Here is a 13,168-nt window from a genome sequence, read left to right on the forward strand (position 1 = left end):
ACAATATTCTTTCTCCTATACCGTGGTCATGAAGGTGTTAATTTATATTTGGGCTGCCTTCTCAGCTTGATAACCTTGGCCAGTAAAGATTCAAAGCACTGTTAGAATAACTAATAGTGAACACAGGGTATTCGTGTAAGAGTGTTTTTCTACTTCATTAGCTTTTAATTGAAAAATTTTATCCCGTTCTGTTTTTTTTATATGAAATAAGAGCTATTTAACAAATCTAATGTGCAACTTTACTTGTTCTAATTTTACTACTTCTACTTTCCTTTACAATCTTATAATACATTTCATTAGTGAAGTACTTACAAACCTACTTCCGAGTTCAGGGAAGATTTTTATACGTTACTGCCTTTAAATTATGAGTTATACTTTGGTCTTAGAATAAGAATGTTGAATTCTCAGTAAGAAGCTGCTTATTTAGCATTTGGATGCTGTTTCCAAAAAGTAACTGCTGGTGAAAGAATGTTTCCTCTTTTAGATAGCTGCTTTGCTTGAATTTTATTCTGAAACTTGAAATATATTTTACATGTAAGTTGCAGGATGCAGTGTGAGGCTTACTGAAGTAATTTCTCAGTCAGCTATTGAACTCTAGTAAAATGAACAGTAAGCAAATGTGGGCATATTTGGTTTCGATTTAAAAAAAAACAACCCAAAATGTCTAGACAGCAGCTCTGAAAACAATGTATACTTGACCTTGGATTGGGAATTGTGAGAGTATTTTTTGTAAGCCTTGGTTTGTTGTTGTTCTAGTCAAGTCATTCAGTTTTACCATTGAATGTATTTATTCTGTATTTTTTAATTCAGTTGCTGTGAAGGTTAGAAGCCTGGTAAATTATTGGTGGGGTTTTACAGGCATGTCTAAAAAAAATACTTCTCACTCTACCCTGTTCCCATTTAAAAAAAAAAAAGAGAGAGAGAGAGAAATACATAGTAAATTCCATTGCCATTGTGTCGATCCACAAGTGATTGGAAAAGGTATACAGATACATTGCTGATTTGTGGAAATGACGGAGTGGTGTTCTAGGTCTCTCCTGAGTTTACTGCTAATTAACGTTCAAGTTAAAAGACATGGCACTTGTTGATGGTCATGGCGGGGGAGGACACTTGTAAACTTTGGGGAGGAAACTCTAGTGCTTGGAAATAAAATAAAATTTGAGAATCAGCTTGCTAAATTGGAGACTTTGTTCACAAGCTGCAAGGTGCAGTTCAATAGAGACAGATATAAAATAGTTCCTGTAATACAGAGCAATCCAAAGTGCAAATGTTAAATGAAGACTAAGTAGTTAGGCAGCTGTCGTGGTTTAACCCCAGCCAGCAACTAAGCACCACCCAGCCGCTCGCTCACTCCCCCCCGGTGGGATGGGGGAGAGAATCAGAAGAGTAAAAGTGAGAAAACTCATGGGTTGAGATAAAGACAGTTTAATGGGTAAAGCAAAAGCCACGCATGCAAGCAAAGCAAAGCAAGGAATTCATTCACTCCTTCCCATGGGCAGGCAGGTGCTCAGCCATCCCCAGGAAAGCAGGGCTCCATCACGTGTAAGGGTTACTTGGGAAGACAAACGCCATCAAGCCCAATGTCCCCCCCTTCCTTCTTCTTCCCCCAGCTTATATACTGAGCATGACGTCATATGGTATGGAATAGCGCTTTGGCCAGTCTGGGTCAGCTGTCCTAGCTATGCTCCCTCCCAGCTTCTTATGCACCTGGCAGAGCACAAGAAGCTGAAAAGTCCTTGACCAGTGTAAACTCTGCTCAGCAAGAACCAGAACATCAGTGCGTTATCAACATTATTCTCATCCTAAATCCAAAACACAGTGCTCTACCAGCTACTAAGAAGAAAACTAAGTCTATCCCAGCTGAAACCAGGACAGCAGCACTGTTGCAAAAAAGATCCAGAGGCTGTAGTGAACTCTTGAATGTTCAGCGTATGGCAACTCCACCTGCAGCAGTAATGTCATTCTGGAACTTAAAATAGAAGAGTTGTGTCAAGGATGCAGCAGGTCTTCCACTGCATAAAACCGTTGATGTCAGGGTTATGGGCAGAGATGACTGTTCTTGACCATTGCATTTTAAGAAGTGCGTGGATGCTATGGAAGTGGGCCTTAAGAGGAAATTCTGTTTTGTTTTCTCCAGATGAGACTATTGAGAGGCAGCATAAGACTTACAATTATTTTTCAGGCTTACTGAAAATTGAAGAATAGTTGCTCAACTTGCAGTAAGGGAGACTCACTCATTAAAAACTTTTAATTACAATAGTAATTAAAAATTGGTACAGAATATCTGACTAGATGATAGCACTTTTATCATTGGAGTATTTTTCAGAAGGGTTTTTGCTCTGGCAAGTACTCTTACTTTCGGAAGTTTTAACAGTTCTTCTCAGTTTAAATATTTAGCGTTTTTATTAAATGTAATAGCAAACTAGAATATGTCTATGATATCTGCATCTCTGTTTGCCATTTAACATTTTTCACTTTGTAAAGTTTCTAAAGTTTTGTAGATCAATGGTGTTAGTAAACTTAGAAGTCAGTTAAAAGCATGTTAATATTCATAGTGCCTGTTTTCCAGAGCTTATATTGGTATCAGTTTCAAATTCAAGACCAGATAGTGATTTCAGATACAATCTTTTTTGAGCTTCCTTGCTGATTTGCAGCTTTGTTTGTGTATCTCTCGGCCTTAAGTTTATGTTGTATTTCTGCACAAGAACTGCAGAAATGGAGACACTTGATGTATGATTAAATAGTGAAACTGGCAATGCATAAAATGTTACCAGTTTGTCGAGAATTTCATTGCCTCTAATCCAGATAATCTGTGGTAGTGTTTTAGAGGGACAAGTAAACTTGAAAAAACTTACTGTTTTCCGTATTGAACGTGTTGTTCTAGTGAAGGATCCAATTGGCTGAAAAGAATTTCTAAAAATGTGCTGTTTGATCACATTCAGACTTTTTTCCCTAAATAGAGCACCACTGTCACGTGTGCTTCCAGTCTTCTGAAAAAGATTTTATGAGGTTTGCAACATACCTTGTATCCAGATCAATAAAAATGCAAAGCTAAAACGAATCATTAATGTGACACTTCAGTCTTTATAGGCACATAGAGTATGTGTTTCTACAGTTTATTGAGCAGAAGACAAAACAGAGCTATCTGGGTATGAAATTAAAGACCGCGAATGGTGAAGTTCATTCATTCTTTAACTATATTCTTGTTCTTTTTACTTCTTGGTTTTGATATGGCAGTGCTCCTTAGATGGGATTTCACAAATGGAAATGCATGGATGCTGCTTAATTTTATTAATTTTCTTTTTTCTTTTATTGCTAAAGTGTTCAGTGACTCTTTATGGGAATATGACAGCACATAGGAATTGCAATTCTTGTGTTGGTTTTAAGATGCAACGTGTTCCTTCCAAGCAAATGCATAGTAACAAGGTTTTCTAGTTAGGTAACAATATTTGCACAGTCAGTGATAACAGAATAAAGGACAGCTGTTGGGAAGAAGACTGTACATGTTGAGTTTTCAGAGCACCTTGGGGTATTGTAAGGAAGGGCCACTTTAATTTGGGACTGCTGTGTCAAGTAGCACATCTGTCTCCTGTCTTGGGCCAGCACAAGTGTCTCTATGGCTATGGAATGTACCTGGCTTAAAAGAACTTTTTTGCTACATCAAACTCAACCAGGACTTGTTCCCCTCTTCAGTTTGGTGTGCAGTGGCAAAAATAGTTGTGCTGATGGAAGGAGAGGATCTTGCAAAAGGAAATGAATGAGCAGCTTGGGAAGATGGGGGCTGGCTTTTTTAGTGCTGATATGCTTTCTCTAGTTGAAAGTGATTATGAAACTGGGTTGCTAGAGAAAGCTGAGAAGAGGGGCAGGGAACTACTGCTGTTTCTGCTTCCCTCTCAAATTCTAACGCACTTTACAAGCTACTTATGAAAATACAAATATATGTTATTTTACTCCCACAGCCACCAACAGCAAAAATGCATGCGATTATAGAACGAACTGCAAACTTTGTCTGCAAGCAGGGAGCACAGTTTGAGATTATGCTAAAAGCCAAGCAAGCACGCAACTCCCAGTTTGACTTCTTGCGATTTGATCACTACCTCAATCCCTACTACAAATTCATTCAGAAGGCTATGAAAGAGGGACGATACGCTGCTCCTTCTGAAAACAAAGCAGACGAGAAAAAACGTAAGTTGTTGCTTGTCCAATGGATGGCTTCAGGATGTGAATCATTGAAACATCCACTGGTCTTTTTTGGAAAAATAGCTACATCTTTTTGGTGCGTTGCAATGGCAATGCTGTTACCCTGCAGCTGAGATTGATATGATGATTGAAAATTTTGCTTAAACTGGAGGAGATTTTTAAAAGAAAAGATTGTTTTCAGAAACTTTGATACAAGAGCTTCTATGATCTTGGAGCTTTTAGAAATGCTTGTATAGCTCTAGTCCAACAGAAAGTTGGACTGTGCACTTAGGTTTTAGTTTTATTGATGGCTAGCAGTATCTTCTTGTATCTATGTTTTTGTGAATAAGCAGATTTATGAAAACAGTAGTTTCTTAAGAACACATGCTTGTCCTGTATCATCGTTCTCTCCCAATACACATCCATAGCAAACCCAAATAAAATTCAGACATTGCTTTTATTTAGACTCAAGAGTCAAATCTGAGGAAGACGACGATGATGATGACGATGATGATGGAAATTATCTGCATCCGAGTCTCTTTGCATCTAAAAAATGCAGTAGGCTTGAAGAGCTCATGAAGGTACTTGACCCTATTAAAGTTACTTTCTACTTTGTAAAACATCTGATTCATAGGCACAAAAAATCTAATATGCAGGTGTTAAGATCTTTTGTTAACAAAGATTTTTTTTTTTTCCTGTGTCTTAGTAATTTAAGTCTGTTTTGGTAGAATTTCAAGTTACCTTTTCTCTAGTGCGTAAATTGTTATTTTTCCATTTGTAAGGAATTATATTTCTATTTTTGATGCCCTCTGGTATTGAGGGCATCACTCAAGGATTTATCCCACAGAACCTGTATTGAAGCTGAAAAGATTAAGATATTTAATGCCTTCTATATATAAGCTGAGAGAGGATGTTTTCTTTTTAGATTTTAGTAGATAAGATGTTGACATGAAGTAATAGTTTCAGTGAATAATATTTCAGCAGAATGTACTACTGATTAAATGTAAATTTTGCTGGATGTGTTAGTTATTTTTATTTTCTGAGTTTGATCAGTGATGCAATAATGGGAATGACAGATGGTTGTACACATTTGAGGCTTTCAGAGGAATGGCAGTGATGCTGTCTGATACTTAGACAAGTCAGGTTCTGTGTCCTATCCCAGCCTTGGCAGTAAACGAGGAAGAGTAATACCCACCTTTTTTTTTTTTTTTAATGTCATGGATTTTTGTTCACATTAAAGTATTTTTTGTTTTATTTTCCACTAATTTTCAAAAAAGAAGTTGATTCTGATGCGAGAGCTACAAAAACAGTAGCTTCAGTGTTTGGACAATATTGATGTCTATTAACTTAGATATATTTGCTTTCCAAATTAGGTTGATGCTATCATGCTTTAAATATGTACTTCAAATTTTAATCTTTTTTTCTATTCTCAAAATTTTTTCAGCCTTTGAAGGTAGTAGACCCTGATCATCCACTTGCAGCACTGGTGCGCAAAGCGCAATCAGATAATAGCTCATCTACAACACAGTCAACAGATGGGGCAGCTGTACAGACATCACAAGCAGAATATTCTTCTGATTGTAAGTGCATTGTGATTAGGCAGCTGGTGGTGTGTCTTGATGAATTGTATGTGGATGCTGGTGGGAAGAAAATACGTTAGCTTCATGCTTGATCATTCATAACTGATATTTATTCTTTTTCAATCTCCTGAATCTTTGAAGGTGCATTCTTCCACTGAGTATCTGTCGAATTGTTAGCTGCTTAGGAAAAACAGCAATGGGGTGAAGGGGGTGGGCAGGTGGGACGCCAAGTCTCCAGTCTGTGAGTATGGTTAGCACAATACCCTGAATGTTTTTTGATCACTTCCATCAAGTTCTGTTAATGAAGCCTAATGAATGCCTTCACTGTTGAATATGAAACTGTTCTATAAAGTAATTCATGCGATTCGTATTAAAAATAGCTTACTGTATTAAGCAAAATGCAGGCGGTCAATCTACTTGGAACAGTTTTGCTGGAGTGTCTAACACTAAGAAAAATCTGCAAAGGTGAAATCATGTAAATTGAAGGATCCCACTGAAGTGATAAAACCAGGTCTTAGTATAATATTCTGTTCTAAAGTTGGAAGTAGTTTTACGGTAAATAAATAAATCTTTTAATTATACAGTCAATTCCTATAATTTTTCATTATTTTACCTCTTATTCTGTGCACTGGTGCAGTGTTATATGTCGAAAATAAAATTAGGGAATGTGCAAAATTAAAAATTAAAAATTGATCTTTTAAATTATATTTGTCATTACAATATTTGAGAGGGAGTACTAACTTCTAAGTTCCATCACTACAGAGGGCCTTTTTTTAATAAAGGAGTAGATATTCTACTTTTTTTTTTTCTCAAAAGAGCAAGAAAAGCAATGATATATTTAAATTATAAGCAAGTAATGTGGAAAGTTGTGTGCTCAACTGCTTTTTCTGTGCCTGATATTGAAATACCAAGACTTTCTCCTATCTCCAAATTACTATTAAATCTTTAATCTTAGATTTTTCTTGAACCGTTCCAGATAAATGTAAATACTGTCCTGTCTATAACCTCTTTTAAGAATCAACTTTGCTATGAAATTTTTAGCAACATTATCTTAACTTCTCTGGATGTGTCTGGTTTCCATTGTCTTTGAAGCTGCTTAATGCAGGCCTTTTATAAAGCTCCTGCAAATTTGGTAAATTCTGATACTCAAAAAGGTGAAGTCAAACTAATTGGGTTTATGTGCCTCTCATTCTTCTCAAATTTCAGAATTCTGAAAGTCCTTGATTCCTTAAATATAGAAATGAAACTTACCCTTTCATTTATGGGACTTACCATTTCACACTACTGAGATATAAGAAAATTTATATTGCAGGCTTCACTACAGCAGGGTTTCATATTATAAATTTGTAGGTAATGAGTAGTGCTGCTTGAAGGTGGTGGTGGTGATGATGGAGTTCTTGTTTTGTTTTGGGTTTTTTTAGTAAGGTTGTTGCAAATAAGTATCACTTAATGATCTGAGTTGATTTTGATGCGTTATAGGTTCATAACCAGCCAAAGGATTACAGGTGGTGTCAGCATGTAATAATGAGGAATTTGCATGGAAGAAATTTTTATTTAAAACTGTACCTTAAGAGAATCTTAATAAAACCGAAATAAGATTTCTATGGAGAAATTGAAAATTACTGGTTATTTCAAGAAAGAATGAAATCAGAATAACTATCTCCGTAGAATAATGCTCATCAGTTTTCTGATTACTTTCATGTCAGGCTTGAATCTGAATGTATATGATGCAAACTGGGAGGTTATAATTTAGTAGCAATACAAGTTAAGTTTGCAACTCCTCTCCCTGCCTTTAAAACTTAACAGATCTTTATTCTGCTTTCCTTATAGATAACTTATGCTTTGAAGAAAGTAAATACTGCCATGCAGGAATGTTTATGAAACTTTTAAGAGGATAATTCATTATAATTTAATGCATTGATTAAAATTTGCCTCCAGAAATGTAAAAGCTTACTGTAAATCCTTTGAAATATTTCACCTGAATACTTTCTGTTTATACATCCTTCTGCAAAAAATCTTTAGATTTACAAGAAGTAATTGCCATTTAAAAGTGTTAAGCTAATTAAAGCATTACAAAATATTGTCCTTAAAGAAAGCAAGCAAGCCATAAGCCTTTGCACTCTCAAGTAAATATTTAGAATCTGAGAAGCCTCTAGTGTGGAAAACTTGCTCAAATCGGTTGTTCGTTGTATTGGTGTTAAATTGCAAAAGCTGTCTACTTTTTGAGGTTTCAGTAATAGGTGTGTGTCTGTATATAACGATATAGTGGTTTAATATATATATAGTGATGCTAGTGGTTTAATTTCTCGATGTTAGTTTTGAATATATGTGCGTTTCTTTCTTAATGCATACATAGTTTTAACTGAGTTAAACTGCCAGAGGTGAATTGGATTAGGAAGAATGATTTCGTATTAGGTCACTTTTTAATAGACCTTCTCTGATTCACTTCTTTATTCATACCTATTTGGCTTCCAGCTGACCTTCAGTACATTCCGATTCTGTCCCTTAATCTATATATTTCTTATTCATCCTAAGTGTGTTAATATGAGCATTCTTTTTTTCCTTTGGTTTTTTTTTTTTTACACAAGAAATTAGATATCTTCTCTTAGTGTGTTGTGTGAATCTGGATTCTCAGTGTGTTTGTGCTGATGCAATAATGTTTCATTTGTTTTTTTTTTTATTGGGTGTTTTTCTTCTAATTAGAACACTGTTCCTAAATATGTCTTTTTATAGCAACTGTGGCAGCCATGTATTATAGTTACTATATGCTACCTGATGGAACCTATTGCCTCGCACCTCCACCTCCAGGAATAGATGTTGCCACCTACTACAATGCGTTGCCTGCAGGGGTGACTGTATCAAGCACTACAGGGGTAGCAACAGTACCTCCACCCCCCGGTACTACACCTCCACCTCCTCCAGACACAAGCGATAGCAGCAGTGGGTTGACTTCTACCACAACATCTACAAGGTACCACATATAGATTTGCTTGTTGGTTGGAAGGGTCTCTTTCCTGCACTTCAGTATGAAGTAATTATAAGGGTTCAATTATTGGTGATTCCTCAGTAACGTTCGCCAGTGTTTATACACCTTTGATTACCTCCACTTTGGTCTTTGATATTATACATGGTTATTATTACTCAGCTACTATGAATTTTTGGCGTAGTGGAAAATCAAGTTATTTTAACTGCATAATGAAGAGAGCAAACCTCTGTGTAATGTTTTTTTGTTAAAGCAAGAGTCTGAAAGATATTTATGTCCTATTTATAAAAACGATGTACTTTTGATGTTTTCAGCACAATTGCTCCAGTGGTTGCCATTATACCTCCACCCCCAGATATCCAACCTGTTATTGATAAGCTAGCTGAGTATGTTGCTAGGAACGGGATAAAATTTGAAACCAGTGTTCGTGCCAAGAATGATCTCAGGTAAGAGAAAACGTTACTTTAACTTCTATTTTAAAAGTTGATGTTTTCATTTTTAAATATATTACCAGGACATGTGGGTCACAAGAAGAGAAGTACTATTTTATTTTATTTTTTTTTTTTAATTGAAGTCCAGGGACCTATTTCAAGGTAATGCCAAGGCATTATTGCCCAAATCCTCAAAACAACCAACCTAACAAAACTGTCTCTAGAAAGCATGCTCTGAAGGTGTATCCTCTGGAAGTTTAGGCATAAGTTACAGCACTTCCAAACATCAAAGAGCATTGTGTTTGCTAGAGAAAATTAGATGGCAGAGGACTGTTGGTATTTACTATGTTCATGTGCATTTTCACATACTTAGTTTTCTTTTAACAGATTTGAGTTCCTGCAACCGTGGCACCAGTATAATGCTTATTATGAATTTAAAAAACAGTTCTTCCTTCAAAAAGAGAGCAGTGACAACTGTCAGGTACATGTGTGTTTGTATATACATATATTAAAAATGCAGTGTAAGTGAGAAGAGGACTTGCTTATCTCTCGTGTGTATGAGATGAGACATTTTAAAAATGGAACACTGAATTATGGAGAAATTGTTCAGCAAAGGATGTGAACGCTTTTTTTGTTGTTGCTTTTTAGTTTTGTGTAGCATTTGAATAAGGATGTATGAGGTGGTGTGATATTTAGTTCTTGCTTTTCAGTATAAGCAGCCACTCAGTGGGGTTGTAGTATAAAATGGCAACCTGAAAATCTTTCTGCTTTCTATACAAAGGAATATATGCTTTGTGGAGGTTTAGAGCTTTGTAGGATTGGGATTAGTGTTCTGTGGTCAGAAAGGGTTAGGTATAACCTTTTAACAACCATACCTTCTCGTATGCCTTGTGGTTCTTTGTAGAACAGCAGCACAGTAGCTAGACTACTTTTCTGACATGTTTTTTTCTGAGGGAGGTTTTGTTAAAGAAGAGTTCTGTCATTATTGACTGAAACAATATTGGAGCTTCAAAATCTCACATCAGTTTCCTACTCGCTTTACTTCTTCTAGTCCATGTTATTAGAAGATGATACCCAGACTTGGCATCCTTGTTTTTAACTATTCTAATGTTAGTTGATCTCATTAGATTGTTCTCTTACTGAAAAGAAAATTGCAAATAGTATCAGAAATATATTATCTGATGTTAACTTTTCATGGGAAAGAGCTATTTTTTTTTTAGGCCCTATGTCATTTGTCATCTCAAGGCTTAGATTGGGGAGCCTTAAACTGAAGAAGGTAGGCCTGTGGGTAAACTCCTCAAAATCGCTTTGTGGAAAATGAAGAAATTCAATACTAGTTGCTGTTTGAAACACTTGTGTCTAATATTTTGTTTTGTTTTTTTGAAAACACTGTTTTTAAAGATAAGCTGTTGTAAATACGATCTTATTCAGTTGATAAATTACATGCAAAATTGTTCTGTACCACAATGCTGACTATTATTCTAGAATTTCTTATTTGCAAACCAGTGGGTTGAATTCATAATTCTTACATAATTAATAAGGACTTGTTAACATTTATTGGGGGGGGGGGCAATTGTACAGTAACCAAAGTGTAATAATAAAGGATTCATTTTAAGTGTTCCAATGAGTACAGCTAAGAAGCAAGCAGAAACTAGTTTAAGTCCCTTGAGGTCGTGTGTAGCAATACATATTTTCCTACTGTATGGTTTTGTAGGTAATGTCATTCTCTTTAATTTTTTAGAATAATGATTTCAATATTATCTTTATGCTTTAGTAATGTACGTATAGGCAACTAATGCAATTGATTGTTCTCCTTTTGGCCATTAAAGTTAATAAGAAATTGTACTACTGGCTTCAGTAAATACAGGATGAAGTCCTTGATTTCCTTGTGTTTTTCCCCTTCGAGGATTTTCAGAAATGAGTTCCGTTGGTCAGGGAGTGGCTACAGGGAGCAATGATACCAATACCTAGTATTTCAACATTAAGTATACTTAACAGCAGCCAGTGGAGAGCAACCAAACTATTTATTGAGAGAGTCTCATTTAAATGTTAAATTACTTAATGTCATCACCTGACTCACCATGTAAATATTTTTCATGTTCTACAATATCCATCTTAAAATTTTTATACTGTGAGTTTAGAGGTCATCTTGAGTGATTCAGGGATTTACTTGAATGATTTAATGATTTACTCTTTTGAAAATCTCAGCACATCTGTTCTGTATCCATTTAATGCCACAAAAACATCGATAGGCCCAATGTTCTTCAGCAAAATGTTGGAACAAATCAAACACGTTAACCTGTGTTGATCCCTGTAAAACTTGATTTTTGTAAAGAAGGTATCATGCAATTGTACATTAGGGAAAAGTGTCATAAGCTTTCGTTCTGTCACTGTGAATTAACTTGAATGGATTTTGTCCTGGACTCTGGAGATCAAGACCTAAAAGAATATACTTTGGGAAAAAAAGTATATGCTTTTAAGGTCTAATTTTAAAAACATAATTTTGAAAACAGTTGTTGGCAAAAGTGTACCAGCTGAAGAACATTTTCTTTGCTGTAAAATAACAACATATTCTTACTGTAGGTCTGTAGTTTTTGCAGCCTGTGGGTTTACATGAAGCAGTGCATTATTTATAAGAAACAGACTTCTGGTCATGAGTGGTTATTGATGCAAAATTAGCTGTTATGTGGTTAGTTGATAATGTGATTTTTGAAATGGCTGGCAAAATTGCAGCTCCACAGACACTGCATTAATTCTTTCATGAACTACCAAGTTAGTAAGCTTGCACATTTCTTTTGAAAAGGGAGTATCTTCATCTGAAGATGTTCCAGCAGATACTGCCGGTGATACACCAAGTGAGACTCAATTTGCAGATGAACATGCACCTGAAGATGCATCTGAGCCAAGTGCTAAGGGAGTTCCAGGAACTAAAAAGGATGTTCCTCCTTCTAAAACTGTCAGTGATGGTAAATTGGTGAAAGGTATGTTAACATGATTTGTTAGGTGTAAAAATATTTGTTAGCATATACTTAAGAAAAAAAAAAAAGGATGGGGGGGAGAGGCAGGAGCAAAGTAGGGAAAAGAATTTCATCATGCGGAAGATATTTTCACTGGAAGCATCAAAAAAGGACTGAAATAAGTAATTTGATTGCTTTCATATTTCTTTCTTATCAGACTATCAGGTATTTATGGTCTGACAGAATAAATTGTTTTGTTTCAGTTTTGTGCTAAGTTGAAGGCTTTCATCAGCGACCCTGGTAGAATCTTATTTCTGTCATTTTAAACTTGACAGTTACAAGCTCTGTGCAAGAAAGAAGTTATTCCTTATGAATAAAAGCAGCAGTCTTATTTGAAACCATACATATGGAGGAAGTACGCTAGGCTTATTACTCAGTTGCTCAGTCTTCCTGTGTTGGATGTTAGTCATGCTGGAAAAAAAGACCCTTTTCATGTCTAAGTGGAATGTTTTTCCTTTTGCAGTCATAGCAGCAGAGGGACAAAATGGCAGGGTCTTTTGGAAGCCAGTCAAACAAAGTCAGCTAACACACTCACTGTTAGTGTCCTGAGTTGGAGAAGTGATTATTTTTACCTGGGAACTGATTTCCTGGCCTATTGGGGAAAGATATCTTAAAATTTCTTCTTTTTAGTGCAAACTAGAAACTGAAATCTTCTAACTAGAACTGAAAGGCACTGAAAAAAAAACGAAACAGGAAAAACATTCTTGGCATGTGTTCCCATGGATGGGTACTGCCTTCCTGCCACTTCAGCGGCATTCTTAATTGCTGATAAGTTTATCTGCTCCCTGTGGTCCCTTGGAATTCTTCTCTCTTCCTGCTCCTCTCTGCAATTTCTTTCCCTCCATGGGCTGCAAGCTCCAAGCTCTTTGCCGTGGTTGTCTGGCTGTCCATACTCTGCAGTTTCTTCTCTGGGCAGGTTGAGTAGTTTCCCCAGGGAAGGAGCAATCTTCCCGGACTTCAAAGATGCCCTATTAAGAG

General features: G+C 36.0%; 1 protein-coding gene across 9 annotated transcripts in view; it reads left to right on the forward strand.

Annotated features, from left to right (window-relative positions):
• SFSWAP (splicing factor SWAP) overlaps window positions 1-13,168 on the forward strand; it is a 51,603-nt gene that overhangs the window by 7,488 nt on the left and 30,947 nt on the right. For all 9 annotated transcript variants that reach the window (XR_015704078.1, XM_087754593.1, XM_009473212.2 and 6 more), the window contains exons 5-11: window positions 3,960-4,185; window positions 4,645-4,760; window positions 5,624-5,759; window positions 8,493-8,730; window positions 9,057-9,188; window positions 9,561-9,654; window positions 11,977-12,154. Coding sequence is in view for 8 of the 9 variants with exons in the window: in XM_087754593.1 (XP_087610719.1) it covers window positions 3,960-4,185; window positions 4,645-4,760; window positions 5,624-5,759; window positions 8,493-8,730; window positions 9,057-9,188; window positions 9,561-9,654; window positions 11,977-12,154 (1,120 nt within the window). In the remaining variant the exon portion in view is untranslated. The remainder of the gene's footprint in view (window positions 1-3,959; window positions 4,186-4,644; window positions 4,761-5,623; window positions 5,760-8,492; window positions 8,731-9,056; window positions 9,189-9,560; window positions 9,655-11,976; window positions 12,155-13,168) is intronic.

Source organism: Nipponia nippon, unplaced genomic scaffold (assembly GCF_047370975.1).
Source record: "Nipponia nippon isolate SJK-2023a ecotype South Korea unplaced genomic scaffold, ASM4737097v1 scaffold_18, whole genome shotgun sequence".
Classification (NCBI taxonomy): Eukaryota; Metazoa; Chordata; class Aves; order Pelecaniformes; family Threskiornithidae; genus Nipponia; species Nipponia nippon.